We start from the raw sequence: 13,355 nt of genomic DNA, 5'->3' as shown, positions 1-13,355 counted from the left end.
CCCCGTCTGCCCTGTCCCCTCACAGCCCCCCCCATCCCCTCACAGCCTGGCCCTGCTGCCATGGCCTTGCACCCCTGTCCCCTCAGTCCCCCAGCCCTGTCCTCTCAGAGCCCCCATCCCCCTCAGCCCCGTCCCTTTAGAGACCCCTGTCCCCCTCAGAGACCCCGTCCCCTCAGCCCCGTCCCTTTAGAGACCCCTGTCCCCTCAGAGCCCCCCCCGTCCCCCTCACAGCCCCTCAGCGCCCCCCCCAGCCGTGTCCCCTCACACCCCCTCCCCTCAACAGCCCCCCAGCCCTGTCCTGTCCCCCTCGAAGCCCCCCAGCCCCGGTTCCCCCCTCAGTCCCGGCCCCTCGCAGCCTGGCGCTGCCGCCATGGCGTCGCACCACCAGCCCCTCAGCCCCGGCCCCCTCGCAGCCCCCCGCACCATCTGCCTCGGCCCCTCGCAGACCCCAGCCCCGGCCCTCCCCGGCTCCTCAGCCCCGCGCACCCGGCGGCCGTTGCCAGGCCCCAGCCCGCCTCGACAGGTCTCCAGGAAGACCCCGCGTCCCGGCCCGCTCTCTCCATTGGCCGCACCACAAGCGATTCCCCAGTTTCTATTGGTCTCTTCGTCCGTCGCTCAGAGACTCCCCGCCCCCCACGCGCTGGCTGGCCAATAGCGAGCAGCAGGCGCAGGTGAGGTCTGGCCATTCGCGAGAGGCGGTGTTGGGAAGTGGTTTGAAATCGCCGGTCCAGGAAGCGCCGCGCTGATTGGACGAGAGGCGCTTAGCGGGGGCGGGCGGGGCTGCAGCGGGCTGCGGGGGGTGACAAGATGGCGGCGGAAACCGTGGAGCTTCATAAACTGAAGGTACCGACTGAAGCGTCGTGGGCCTCGGGGTCTGTAGCGGGGCCCCCGCCGGGGATGGGCCGCGGCCTGGCCTGGCCTGGCCCGGTCCGGGGACTCCGGGCTCCCTCCTGGCCCTGGCGGGGGGCAGCAGCTGCCGCCCACCCGAGGCCCCTGGAGGCCTCGCGGCCCGGTCCCCCCCGCCCCGGGCTGGGGGCGTCACGGGGGGTCCCCCGTCTTGCGGGGGGACGCTCCGTACCTGCTCCCCTGCTCCGTATCGGCCCCCCAGGGGCTGCCCATCGGGGGGTGGCCGCCGGCAGGCCTCGGTCGTGGGGAGGCGGCGGGCCCGGCCTGTGGCCCCCGGCGTGGGGAACGGACACGCGGCGCCTCCCCCCTAGCCTTCCCCGGCGTGGGGGGATGGACACACGGGGCCCCCCCTGCCGTGGGGGGACGGACCCCGGTCCCTATGCCATGGTGCAGGGGGACACGGGGGCACCCCCCGCTGTGGGGGGGATGGACATGGGGTCCCCAGCTTGTGGGGAATAGGCTCCTGCCGGTGAAGCCCTGTGTCATGGCTGGCCAGCCTTCGTACCGCCCCCCCCCCCCCCCCCCAAAAAAAAAAAACCCCAAACTGCCTTCCCTTATATAGCTATTTGTAAAAAATTTTTTCAAAAATGTTTGTTTCTTGGTGTGTTTCCGCACGTGCTGAGTGGCCTTTTCTTTCCCGGTGCAGCTGGCGGAGCTGAAGCAGGAGTGTCTGGCACGTGGCCTGGAAGCCAAAGGCAACAAGCAGGACCTGATCAACAGGCTGCAGGCGTACCTGGAGGAGCACGGTGGGTGCTGGGGTGGTGGGCGCAGGGGTGGTGGGCACGGGGGCTGGGACCTGGAGGAGCACGGTGGGTGCAGGGGTGGTGGGTGCGGGGGGTGGTGGGCACGGGGGCTGGGACCTGGAGGAGCACGGTGGGTGCTGGGGTGGTGGGTGCGGGGGGTGGTGGGCACGGGGGCTGGGACCTGGAGGAGCACGGTGGGTGCAGGGGTGGTGGGTGCGGGGGTGGTGGGCACGGGGGTTGGGACCTGGAGGAGCACGGTGGGTGCTGGGGTGGTGGGTGCGGGGGTGGTGGGCACGGGGGGTTGAGACCTGGAGGAGCACGGTGGGTGCTGGGGTGGTGGGTGCGGGGGTGGTGGGCACGGGGGTTGAGACCTGGAGGAGCACGGTGGGTGCTGGGGTGGTGGGTGCGGGGGGTGGTGGGCACGGGGGTTGAGACCTGGAGGAGCACGGTGGGTGTGGGGGTGGTGGGCGCAGGGGTTGGGACCTGGAGGAGCATGGTGGATGCTGCAGTGAGGGTTGGTGCTGCAGGAGGAGCACAGTGGGTGCTGGTGTGGTGGGCATGGGGGTTGGGACCCGGAGGAGCACGGTGGGTGCCGGTGTGGGGGTTGGTTCTGGGAGGAGCGCGGTGGGTGCTGATGCAGGGGTTGGTACTGTGGGAGGAGCACGGTGGGTGCCGGCGCCGGGGTTGGGACCCAGAGGAGCGTGGTGGGTGCTAGGGTTGGGACCCGGAGGAGCGAGGTGGGTGCTGGGGTGGTGGGCGTGGGGGTTAGGACCTGGAGGAGCGCGGTGGGTGCTGGGGTTGGGATCTGGAGGAGCACGGTGGGTGCCGGCGCAGTGGGCGCAGGGGTTGGGACCTGGAGGAGCGTGGTGGGTGCTGGCCTGGAGGTTGGGACCTGGAGGAGCACGGTGGGTGCTGGCGTTGTGGGCGCGGGGGTTGGCACCCGGAGGGGCACGGTGGGTGCCGGCGCGGCAGGCGCAGGGGTTCACCGGGGCGAGCCAGCTCTGTCCCTGTGCAGCTCCTGGGTGAAGCCGTCGAGCCCTGCTCCGCGAGCTTTGCTGTCACTTCCCGCTTTCCCAGGGAAAATTCTTACCGTAGGGTTTATTTGGGAAGCGGGAGGCATTCCTGCAGTAACTTACTGCTGCGATTGCTCTGTTTTCTCCTCCAGCTGAAGAAGAAGCAAACGAAGAAGATGTTCTGGGAGAGGAAATAGAGGTAGGTCATCTTCTGGGCCGGCTGTCCCGCTGGTGGTCTGCGTGGGGCTTCTGCTTTGCCTGGTGGTCTGTGCCTGAGGAACGAGACTGCACCTGGGGCTGCCTCTGGTGTAAAGCGCCGTTGTCACTCCCTGCTGGGTCTAATCCTGCTCCTTTTTGTGCCAAAGGCGCGGTGTGACCCCGTGAGCCTGCAGGCGCGTGGGGGGGGGGGGGGGGTGTGGCAGAACGTGTGATCTTGGTGCGGGGTCGTTCCGTCCGAGGATTCACGCCGCGTCGCTCCGTGTTTTGCTACAAACTGAAGAGCGAATGCGGCTGGAGCGTTTTTAAGAAAGGATATTTAAGAAAATGTTGCCAGGTGCGGGAGAGTTTGTTCGGAGGGAGGTGAGGAGATCCCACCTGCAGCAGAAACGGAATGTTCCAGCTGTCAGGCTCTTTGCTGCTTGGCAAGGGTGGGCAGAGGACGTGGAAAATTTTGCCCCGGTTTGGCAAAAAGTGTTTGGGGAGAAGGGAGACGGGTCTCAGCAGGTGGACGCTGGGTGCTGCGCGGTTCTGGTGTCCTTTGGTGGCTCTGCTCGTGGGTGGAGGGTGTTTCCCTCGAGTTATTCCCTCAGCCTTGCAAAGCCTGGATTTCTTGGTAAGGGGTTATGTGCTGGAAAAAACAAACGGAGAGCCGGTGTCCGTAACTGCTCGTTCTTCCAACCCTGCCAGGCTCAGGCTGTGAGCGTGCGGTACCGCTCCTTGCCGCAGCCCCTGCCTTGCGGGCCGAGGTAGACATGGAATGCAGAAATGTTGAGATATATCAGGGTGAATTACAGGTGTGAGGCCACAGCGAGACCCCAAAAGACTTGAGGTTTTCCCGGCCGTGGTGTGTGTTCTCTTGCTCAGCTGGCCGGAGCGTTAATTATCTGATCTCCTCTCAACTCCTTGCAGGAAGAAGAGCAGAAGCCGGTGGAGCCGCCTGCCAAAGTAGAAGAGCCTCCTGTAAAATCGCCCCGATGTGTAACTATCTTTTCTGAGTAGAACCCAGCGAACCCGCGGGGCGCGAGGGCCGGCGGCAATAACCTTTGTCCGGCCCCGTTTCGGAGTTTGGGGCTGAGAGGGGGGTCGCAGGTGGGAGCAGGATTGCAACCCTCGCCTTAGCCCTGGGCGGTGGGTGGTCTCCCTGTGTGGCCACCCTCTGCTGGGGGCTCCCGGGGCGGGGGGGGCTCCGGGGCTGGGGCCGGGGGGCTCCGGGGCTGTGGCTAGCCCCGGGGCTGGGGCCGGGGGGCGCTGTGGCTGGGGGGCTCCGGGGCTGTGGCTAGTCCCGGGGCTGGGGCCAGGGGTCTCCGGGGCTGTGGCTAGCCCCGGGGCTGTGACTGGGGAGGGTGGGGGGTCTCCGGGGCTGTGACCGGGGGAGGGGGTCTCCGGGGCTGTGGCTAGCCCCGGGGCTGTGACCGGGGGGAGGGGGGTCTCTGGGGCTGTGGCTAGCCCCGGGGCTGTGGCTGGGGGGCTCCCGGGCTGTGGCTAGCCCTAGGGCTGTGACCGGGGAGGGTGGGGGGTCTCCGGGGCTGTGACCGGGGGAGGGGGGTCTCCGGGGCTGTGGCTAGCCCCGGGGCTGTGACTGGGGGGCGGGGCTCCGGGGCTGTGACGGGGGGGCTCTGTGGCTGTGGCTAGCCCCAGGGCTGTGGCTGGGGGGCACCCAGGCTGGGGCCAGGGGACTCCAGGGCTGTGGCTAGTCCTGGGGCTGGGGAGGGAAGGGGGGGGCTCTGGGGCTGTGGCTAGCCCCGGGGCTGTGGCCGGGGGGGCTCTGGGGCTGTGGCTGGCTCTGGGGCTGTGGCTAGCCCCGGGGGCTGGGGCCGGGGCTCTCCGGGGCTGTGGCTAGCCCCAGGGCAAGCTGGAATTGAGCCCTGGCCGTGTGGCCACCGCACCCGAGGTGGTGTGTGAGCAGGAGGGGGGCGTCCTGCGCCCACCGAGCGGGGCGGGGGGTGGGGGGGGGGGGCAGGGGGTGGGGGTCCAGGTCCCGGGCAGAATTGCTTCCTGTGCAAATGCCATTAAACCATTACTGCCTTTCAGGGCATCAAATGAGAAACCTGTCCGGGAATGTGCAACAAAAGCGGCGCGTTTTTCTAAACGGGAGACCTTAACGAGGCTGGCTGTGACCCACTGTTTTATGGGAGTTGTTTGGAGGAGGAGGAGGATGCCATTCCATTTAGCCTGGGAACTTCCCAACTTTGTTTCTTCCTCTTTTGTTCCCCCCGCCTCCCTCCCCGAGCTCTGTTTTCGGAGCATAAACTTTGCAGCACGCCCACTCCATTATATTTTTGTTCAGTCTTTTTTTTTTTTTTTCCTCTCCTGACCGGTCCCCCTTGTTGTCAGCTGCACATTGTTTGGGAAGTGTGTGTTTGAAATGGAGCCTGGGCTCGGGGTACTGGTGCTAACTGGGAGGGGAGGGGGGGAAAAGTCACCCGGGGCTGTCCCATGAACTAGAACAGAACAATCCTTTGTATTTGAGGGCCATAAAGGAATAAAGCTCCGCGGGGCTCGCAGTTGAGGCTTTGGGCTTCTAACAAGAGTTGGATGTTAGTGTTAAGAGCCTGAAGACGGGCAGGGGGTTGTTGATGTAGCTTTACACCAGGTGTAACCTGGAGGTTGCACAGATGTAGCTCCGCGGCCTCTTGCCGTAACGTCCTTTTGGGCTGCAGTGCCCTGCTAAAATCACGGAGCATTTCTCTTCCCTTAAACGCAGTTCATTAGTCGGGTTAGAGTGAATAATTAACCAGAATTTTCTGGTTAGAGAACGGGTGAGAGCGTGGGGCATTCTCCCACCCTTCCCAGCTTGCTTCCCGTCGAAAAAAAATTTGGGAGTTGCGCTGCGGGCAGAACCCGTGGCTGCGCCTTCCCTGGGTCGCGCATTTCCCACCCCTAAGACGCCCCAGATTGGGGTTCAAAATTCCACAGGTTTCGCTTTAGCACCGATACCACCCCTCCGAGGGGGGGACACCGGCTTGTGGCCGCTCTCCTGGGAAAACCAGACCCTCGGTCAAGGTGGTGGCCACGGTGCTGGGGACGGGTGGCCGGGAGGGGAACCCCAGCCCCTCTCCCCCCGGGGAAACGAGCGGGAGCTGTCCTGACCCATTTCTCTCTTTCCCAACGCCCCCAGGATTACGGAAAAGAAGGTAGTGAAGATAACGTCGGAAATATCGCAGATGGAGGTAAGGTTCCTTCTGCTGCGTGGCCCTCCGAGGTGTCAGCTTCCTTAGCCACTTCATTCCGTCGCTGGGGCGGTCTCAGCGTTTCCATTGTAAACCTGCTTGATTTTTTTTTTTTTCCTTGATTTTTTTTTTTTCCCCGCTTGATTTTTCCTTGATTTTTATCTTACCGACCCGTTGCTGGCTGTAGAGTGACCTGGCAGGGTCAGGTTCCTACATCTTTGGGAATGTTGCTCTCGGATCGTCGTGCTAACGCCCCTTTCCCTCACCGCTGGCCACGTGCCGCTTGCCACCCCCACCCCACTGGTGGCCCTGCCTCCGTATCTCCAACGCCGAGCCCAGTCGTTCCGTCGCCCGCGAGGGTGGACGTAGCGTCCTCCGCTCGGCGTGATAAAAGCTGGTGGACTCCAGCCGCCTCTCTGTCGTCCCAGTTGTGTTTCCTGCTGTTGGAAACGGGAAAAATTCCTCTGCGGAGTTCACCAGGCTGTGGCTCGTCCCTGTCCCGTGGGATTTGTCATCCCGATCGCTTGTAAAACTACAAAACTTGGTGAAGGGTCCGCTTCAGGGAGTAATCGGTTGGGGAGGAGCTGGTAGGAGCTAACGGATCGCCTCGTCTTTATCTTCCCTAAATTTTTCCCTTAGGTTTGCTGGGTTTATTTAAAACAAACACACTTAGAAGCCCAGATTCCTTTGGGAAGACTTGGCGAAACTTTGGAGTTTCAGGAATCTGATTGTGGGTCTTTAATCCCCCCCTTTTTAGTTTTTTTTCTTTTTTTTTTTTTTTTTTTTTTTCCCTCGTGTTCCCTAAGAAAGAAACCACTGTGAAAACATGAGTCTCCCCGCTGTTCGCCACCACTTTCGAGTTTTAATCTCCTGTTTGGGACACGATCATTTCCACAGCAACCAGGGTGATGGCGCAAGCGGAGGATTATGAGCTCGGTGAGGGAGTAATGAGGAGAAACACGGGAGCTGGGGGTGTTGCTAAAGCCCCCCGTGATTTGGGGCCGCCTTTGGCCGTCGCTGGGTCCAGCTTGTTAAACGAACTGGCTGAAGTTGCCCTTTTGTTTTTTCTCCCGAATTTTGCCAGAGCCGTTCGCTGCAAATCTACTTTTTCAGGGTGTTTTTTTTTGACTTGAGTGTGAATCGGGGCTTGGCAAAATTATGTTGCAGGTGTTTTTTTCAAGATGGAAGGGGATCGTTTTCCCCTGGAATATACGTAATGGCCCGCTGGAGGCTTTACAGATGCTAGAAATACAGATGAGTTCAATCTTTGAATCTGTATTTCTAGCATCTGTACCACCGGAGAAAACGGAACACAGCCTGAAATCCAGCCCTTTGCTGTGGGTTAATTGAGTCTGGGGGGGTGTAAAGGCGCAGACCACCCCTCCACCCCAGCAGCCACCTTTGGGTGGGCACTGGAGCCGGTGCTCTGAGGTCGGCCTGGAGCCGAGAGCCCTGCCAGGAGCTGCCTCGGCAGGTATTTCTCTTGGATCTTCTTCAAAGCGTCACAAGGAAGGAGGAATATATCCTTTGACCCCAACGGTAACGTTTTGTGGGTCTTTATTGTTTCTACTCAGCTGAGTAGAAGTTCCCTCAGCCCTGCCCCGGTTAGGAGTGCTGTTCCCCATCCATCTTTTCCAAACACTTCTGTTTTGATGCAGATATTTATTACGCTCCTCACTGCGCTTTTGGCGAAAAGAAATGTTTCCATTACAGCCGTATTTGTTTCTCTAACCTTTAAAACACCAAGACGCATTTTTGGGCTCTTGTGTAACGATAAAACCTGAAATATTTCCCTTAAGCTTTTAAGGGGATTTAATACTCGTAGGTGCAAACCCTCGCGCTTCCGATGTTTCCGAGCTTTTTCCGTGCCTCCAGCCCTTTCGATGTAGCTGAATTTCATCTTGAATCGTGCCGCTGACGGCAAATCCTGCGTGCGGTGCTGAGCCAGCAGCGTGAATAGCGTTGGCCTCTCGTGAAAAGGCTTGTGCCGAATAAATTCTCTAAAAAACAACACACAAACACACACACACCATCCCCTTCTTCTAGCGTATTTCTTTGGCCTTTTGCTTTTGGCGGGGGGGGAGAAAAGGAAATCTCGTTTGCCTCTCGCAGCCCAGCCGATGCCGGCCGTGCCTGCCGCTCGCTCCCTGCCTCCGGGTGGGAAATCGGGGCTGCTCCCTCTGATCCTCCATTCCCTCTGGCTCAAGGGCTTCCCTGGGCGAGGGGTGCAGCCCTCCAGCCTGGTGTCAGCTTAAAACAGTCACCTCTGTCACCTCCCCCCTCCAGTTCCCTTCCTAGGAGCGGATTCCCTGAGCCGCAGAATCACGGTGTGCCTTTTTTTTTTTTTTTTTTTTAATTAGTGGTTTTTTGGTTTTTTTTTTTTAATTAGGCCGGTGTTTCTCAGCACCGTGGGAGCACCTTTTGGTCAAGCAGACATCCTGGAGCCTGCGGGGTGGCTTCTTGGTCTTCACCTGTGGGTGGGGGGGGGGGGAAAGACCACCATCCCCCCCAAGGCTGCCGGTGGGCACGCTGGAGCCTCAGCCCGCTGCGTGTTGGGGTCTTGTGCCTTCCCCCCACCTGCAGAACCTCCTTTCTGCACCCTTCCCATCCTTGCTCTTCCTCAATTGCTTGTTTTCTCTTCCTCCTCCAGCGAATGCAGAAGAGGGCTGAGCGCTTCAACGTGCCCGTGAGCCTGGAGAGCAAGAAGGCGGCACGGGCAGCTCGGTGAGTCCGCGCTTTGGAGCCTTCTCTTGCTCAGGGGGTGGGAGAAAAACCTCTCCAGACACGCTGTGGGTGGCAGGTTGTGTTGGTGTGAGGCGAACGTGGCGCTGGGGGGATGATGCCACCACAGAGGAGCCTGGCAGGGGGTGGGGGTTGCCTCCGGCTTGAGCAGACAGCGGTGGGTGGGTGGGCTTGGAGGGGCTGCAGAGAGGCAGCGCTCCTGGTGGGGTAGGAGCCCCCCATGGCACGTGGGGGCCGCGTCTGGGTGCGGGGTGCTTGGTGTGGCCTGCTGCTTCCACGGGCTGGAGCAGCGGTAGGATTCTGGGGGGGGTTTGGGGTTATCCCGGACAGCGAAAGGGGGGAAAATTGCCGGTGATCCTGGAGGTGGAGGTTGGTTTTTTGTAGAAAATGGGGAATCGGTGAATTCTGCAGAATAAAATTCCATCAGCCAGTAACAGCGCGTTCCAATTCACCTCAGCCCCAAACGGGTTTTGCTCAAGTACGCTCCTGAAAAATATTGCAAGGAAAAATTCACCCATCGGCCTCGAAGCGCCGAGGGCTGGTTGACCTGGCCTCTGACTGAGCTCCGTTTGCTTTTGGCAGGTTTGGTTTGGCCACAGTTTCGACTAAAGGTGAGGAGGTGAAGCAGAACCCATCTACGGAGTGACCTCGTTGCAAATATTTAATTATTCCTGGGGGGGGGAATAATACTGCAGGTGGGACTACCTTTGTTTTCACTCTTGTTCCTTTTCCTGCCTGCTCCCAGGAGCCTGGAGCGGGAATTGTAAAATCAGGGGAGGAAAAGGCATTTTTTCCTTGTGTTCCCTTGGTATTCCAGATGCTTTTCCCCAGAATTTCTTGCTCCTAAGCATGGCTGGCCAGGTTTTCCTGCGGTCTCCAGCATGTGCCAAACATCCCTCGGCTTCCTAAAATGCTCGGCGAGGTGGGATGGCAGCGGTTTTGTGGGTGGGGAAGCAGATTTGAAGGCAAAAAAGAAACAGGGAGACTCGTTCTGTAGAGAGCAGAGGTAGAAGCTGGGGGAAATGTGCCAGGGGTTCTTCGTTAGGGGGTAGGGGGGCTGTGCTGTGCCCCCTCATCCAAAAAAAATCCTGCTCCTGATGTTTGTTCTCTAACTGGGCTTTCTTTTTCTCGCCTTCTCGTTTCAGGCCTCTCTGCAGACAGCAAACCCACGGTAAGAAATGCTTCTTGTCTTTGAGTTACTGCTGGTTGGGCTCGGAACACGTTGCAATTGGTAGGAGGAGGTTCCTGGCGGGGGGAGTAAACTCTGAGTTGTTCAGGAGCAATGTCTGCGGAGCCAGGGTGGATGGCATGGCCCCCCTGGGTGGTGTGGGTTCCCATCCCTCTGCGGCGCCCGGCTCCGATTTTAGAATGAAACGCTAAAAGGAGCAAAGATGGATATTTAATTTTATTTTTTCATAAGCCCGATTGCCATTCTCTGCTTTCGTTTTGAGATGCTTCAATTTTACGCTTCAGGAATGGAAACGACGAATGACCTGTAGTAAATTACTCTTGCTTTTAAGAGCCGATGCTGCTTTGCTCGTCCAACTCCAGGTGTAAGGAGGAGGCAGAGCTGAGGGCTCTTGCCCCGAGCAGCCGGCTTGGTGTTGGCACGTTTGGTTGAGGATGAGTGGGATGGGGTTAAGCCGAGGCGAGGGGTGCCCAGCAGCAGCGGGGGGGTGCCCAGCGGCCCCGAGGGGTGCTCGAGGGCCCGGGGGAGGGTGCCCAGCGGCCCCGAGGGGTGCTCGAGGGCCCGGGGGAGGGTGCCCAGCGGCCCCGAGGGGTGCTCGAGGGCCCGGGGGGGGGTGCCCAGCGGCCCCGAGGGGTGCTTGAGGGCACTGGGGGGTGCCAAAAAGCACCAGGGTTTCCTCCTCGGAGCTACTCCTGCGGGAGGCTCATCCTGAAGGTGCTGGTGGGAGGTAAGCACCGCAGCGTGACTGGTATCTCCGGGGAACTGGCCAGGCTGGGCAACATACTGGGAAGCTGCTGGGGCCGGGGAGCTGACCCGATGGTTTTGGAAGGCTGAGGGTGCAGCGATGGCTTCTTAAACCTGTGGTAGTGGGGTAGTAGCGATTAATTTTTCGGGGCAGAGGCAGGTTTGGTGTTTATTTTCCGTTGTGTGGAGCGGACCAGTACAGGAGGGGTACTGGGAACCGGCTGCTGCTGCGGGAAGGGGAGCAGCACCTGGGGTGTTCATCCTTTGCTGGGTGTGAGGAAGTGCAGGGACAGGCTGGCAGATCCTGGCAGATCCCTTGGGATGCTGGGATCCATCCTGCCACCCGCAGGGATGCCGGCAGTGCCCCGGCCCATCGCTGTGCACCCTTTGCTCCGGGAGCCTTTGGCCGGGAAGGCGGCTTTATCTTTATCCCTGCAGCTTGAGTGCTTGGGGGTGTTTGTTTTTTTTTTTTTAATAAAAAAAATAAAAAATAAAAATTAAATTGTTTCCTATCTCTTTGTAGGTAAACATGGATAAATTAAAGGAAAGGGCTCAAAGATTTGGGTTGAATGTCTCCTCGCTCTCCAAAAAGGTAAGGTGCCTTGGCCTCCAGGCTGTGCTTTTTGTGCCCCCCCCTGCCCAGGCCGTGCTTTTTGTGACCCCCCCAGCCCCTGGCCCTGCTCTTTGCACACCCCCCTCCCCCCCCAGCCCACGCTTTGCCCCCCCAGCTTAGCCCATTGCTCCAGTTTACATCTCGTTATTAGCAGCGGCGTGAGCCCCGAGGGCGTCTGGTCAACACCGTTCCCTTCATCTTCCCTTCTGTTTGGTTTTGTGTGGGCCACTCTGGTGGGGGTTAGGTGAGAGTTACGTCTGCTGGATGGAGGAGGTGAATTTTTAAGGGGTTTTCCTCCAAACTGTAACCTGGGGAGGGATGCCGCTGCGTGCTCGGTTTGCTTTCGGGGGGCGCTTTGACTCGCGCACATTTCTGTTTTGGGGTAGGAGCCAAGTCTGTAAAACCCAAGGTAATGAGCTTTCCGAAGAGAAGGGCGTCCAGAGCTCCCGGTAGGAAAGAATTCTTTGAAGTACAAATGAGACGAGCTTTGTAGGGGATGGATTTGGTCTTAAAGCTCTTTATTTTTCCAGGGGAGCAATGTACACAAAGCGTAAAACCCTTCTCCTGGTCCTCGTACCTTGCAATGGGGCGGGGGCTCGGCCGCGGTGGAGCTGGGGTCGTGCCGACGGCATGTCAGTGGAGTGGGTGCTGTGTCCGCCTGGAAGGGTGCTGAGCCCCCGGGGGTTGCTTGGAGGTAAACCTGTACTTAATAGCACGGTGATCCCTTGCCTAAATGTGAGCCGGGGAAGACGATTTGGAGAAAAATGGAAGAAAGGATAAATATATACCCCGAGATTAGCGCAGCATCCTGCGCGCTTCCCAAACAAAAACAGCCTTTTCCTCCTCCGGGCTTTAGCGAAGCCGGTGCTGCAGCACCGCTGGGAAAGAGCAGGGAATGAAAAAGAATTGTCCAGCTGGAACAGCTGGATAATGTTGGCATGGAGACCCCTCCTCGCCGCGGAGAAGGGTGGGAGCCGGGGGACGTTCGGCTTCTCTCCATCCCCGTGAAATAAACCCCTCTCCTCTTCGGGGGGGGGGGGGGGATGGATTTGACCTTTTTTGCTGCCTATTTCTCCCCGTCGGAGCGTTCTGCTTTATTCCGCCGGCCCTGGGAATTCACTGATGTAGAAAATATCTGGCATTGGAGGTCGCTGTTCCCCCCCACTTCCCTCTCGGGTCCCTTTGGGGGTGGGGGAAGGAGGCCAGTCCATTAAAGCTGGGATATGTGGAGCTCAGGGTGAGAGGCTGCTCAAACATCATTAACCCTGTCACTAGGAGCTCCCATTTTTCAGGAAGAATATATGCCTTGTCAACAATGTTTATGGCCGTGGCCTTCCCCGGGCAGGGTTGTGTGGCTGCAGCCGGATAAAGCCGGGATTTTGGAAGGAACGTGCCAAAACCCCCAAACCCCCAGGTCCCATCTCCCCGCGCCGTTCACTGCAGAGGAGCCAGCTGCTCCCCTCCTTATACAGATGGAGACCTACCAGAAGGGGATAAAAATGACTTGCCCAAGGTCAGGAATTGGTGGCCGGGCCAGCTCTTGCTGCTGCTGGGTCGCCCAACACTGGGCTTTGTGCCGGAGCGGTGCCTGGCTGCACCGTGTCTTTTTTTTTTTTTTTTTTATTGTTGGGGTTTTTTTGGTGTGGTGTTTTTTTTTTTTTGTTTGCTCCACCAGGAAGCCCGAGTTCATGGGCTTAAGAAGTGGCTTCTCCCACTGAGCGGAACACACTCTGGCATTCCTGGGAGGAATATTATTGGTGACTTTAATTAGCTGGTAGTATTGTGCTTCCCACCTGGGTGTTCTTTATAGCTTTTCATTACGGAGGAGCCTGGCGGTGGCGAATGTTTACATGTGTCTTGGCAGGTTTTTATACCGTGGGTCGCAGCAAAAACTTTACAATAAAGCATTGTCTCGGCGGAGCCACACTTCATTTCCTATTCAAATTGCTTTGGGGAGGGGTAGGGCCGTGAAGTGGGGGGGGGGAGAATCGTAGCTAAGGGGGATTTCAGACCTGC

The 13,355-nt window shown here is 59.4% G+C and overlaps 1 protein-coding gene across 1 annotated transcript in view; it reads left to right on the top strand.

Moving 5' to 3' along the window:
- Positions 1-715: 715 nt before the first annotated feature.
- SARNP (SAP domain containing ribonucleoprotein) overlaps positions 716-13,355 on the top strand; it is a 33,326-nt gene continuing 20,686 nt past the window's right edge. Inside the window, exons 1-9 of the mRNA XM_056322410.1 lie at positions 716-843; positions 1,553-1,652; positions 2,815-2,861; positions 3,791-3,876; positions 6,000-6,051; positions 8,702-8,775; positions 9,376-9,404; positions 9,939-9,964; positions 11,250-11,318. Coding sequence (XP_056178385.1) covers positions 808-843; positions 1,553-1,652; positions 2,815-2,861; positions 3,791-3,876; positions 6,000-6,051; positions 8,702-8,775; positions 9,376-9,404; positions 9,939-9,964; positions 11,250-11,318 — 519 coding nt within the window. The 5' untranslated portion in view covers positions 716-807. The remainder of the gene's footprint in view (positions 844-1,552; positions 1,653-2,814; positions 2,862-3,790; positions 3,877-5,999; positions 6,052-8,701; positions 8,776-9,375; positions 9,405-9,938; positions 9,965-11,249; positions 11,319-13,355) is intronic.

The sequence above is a fragment of the Falco biarmicus genome, chromosome 19 (assembly GCF_023638135.1).
Source record: "Falco biarmicus isolate bFalBia1 chromosome 19, bFalBia1.pri, whole genome shotgun sequence".
Classification (NCBI taxonomy): Eukaryota; Metazoa; Chordata; class Aves; order Falconiformes; family Falconidae; genus Falco; species Falco biarmicus.
This window is presented reverse-complemented; position numbering and strand designations above follow the sequence as displayed.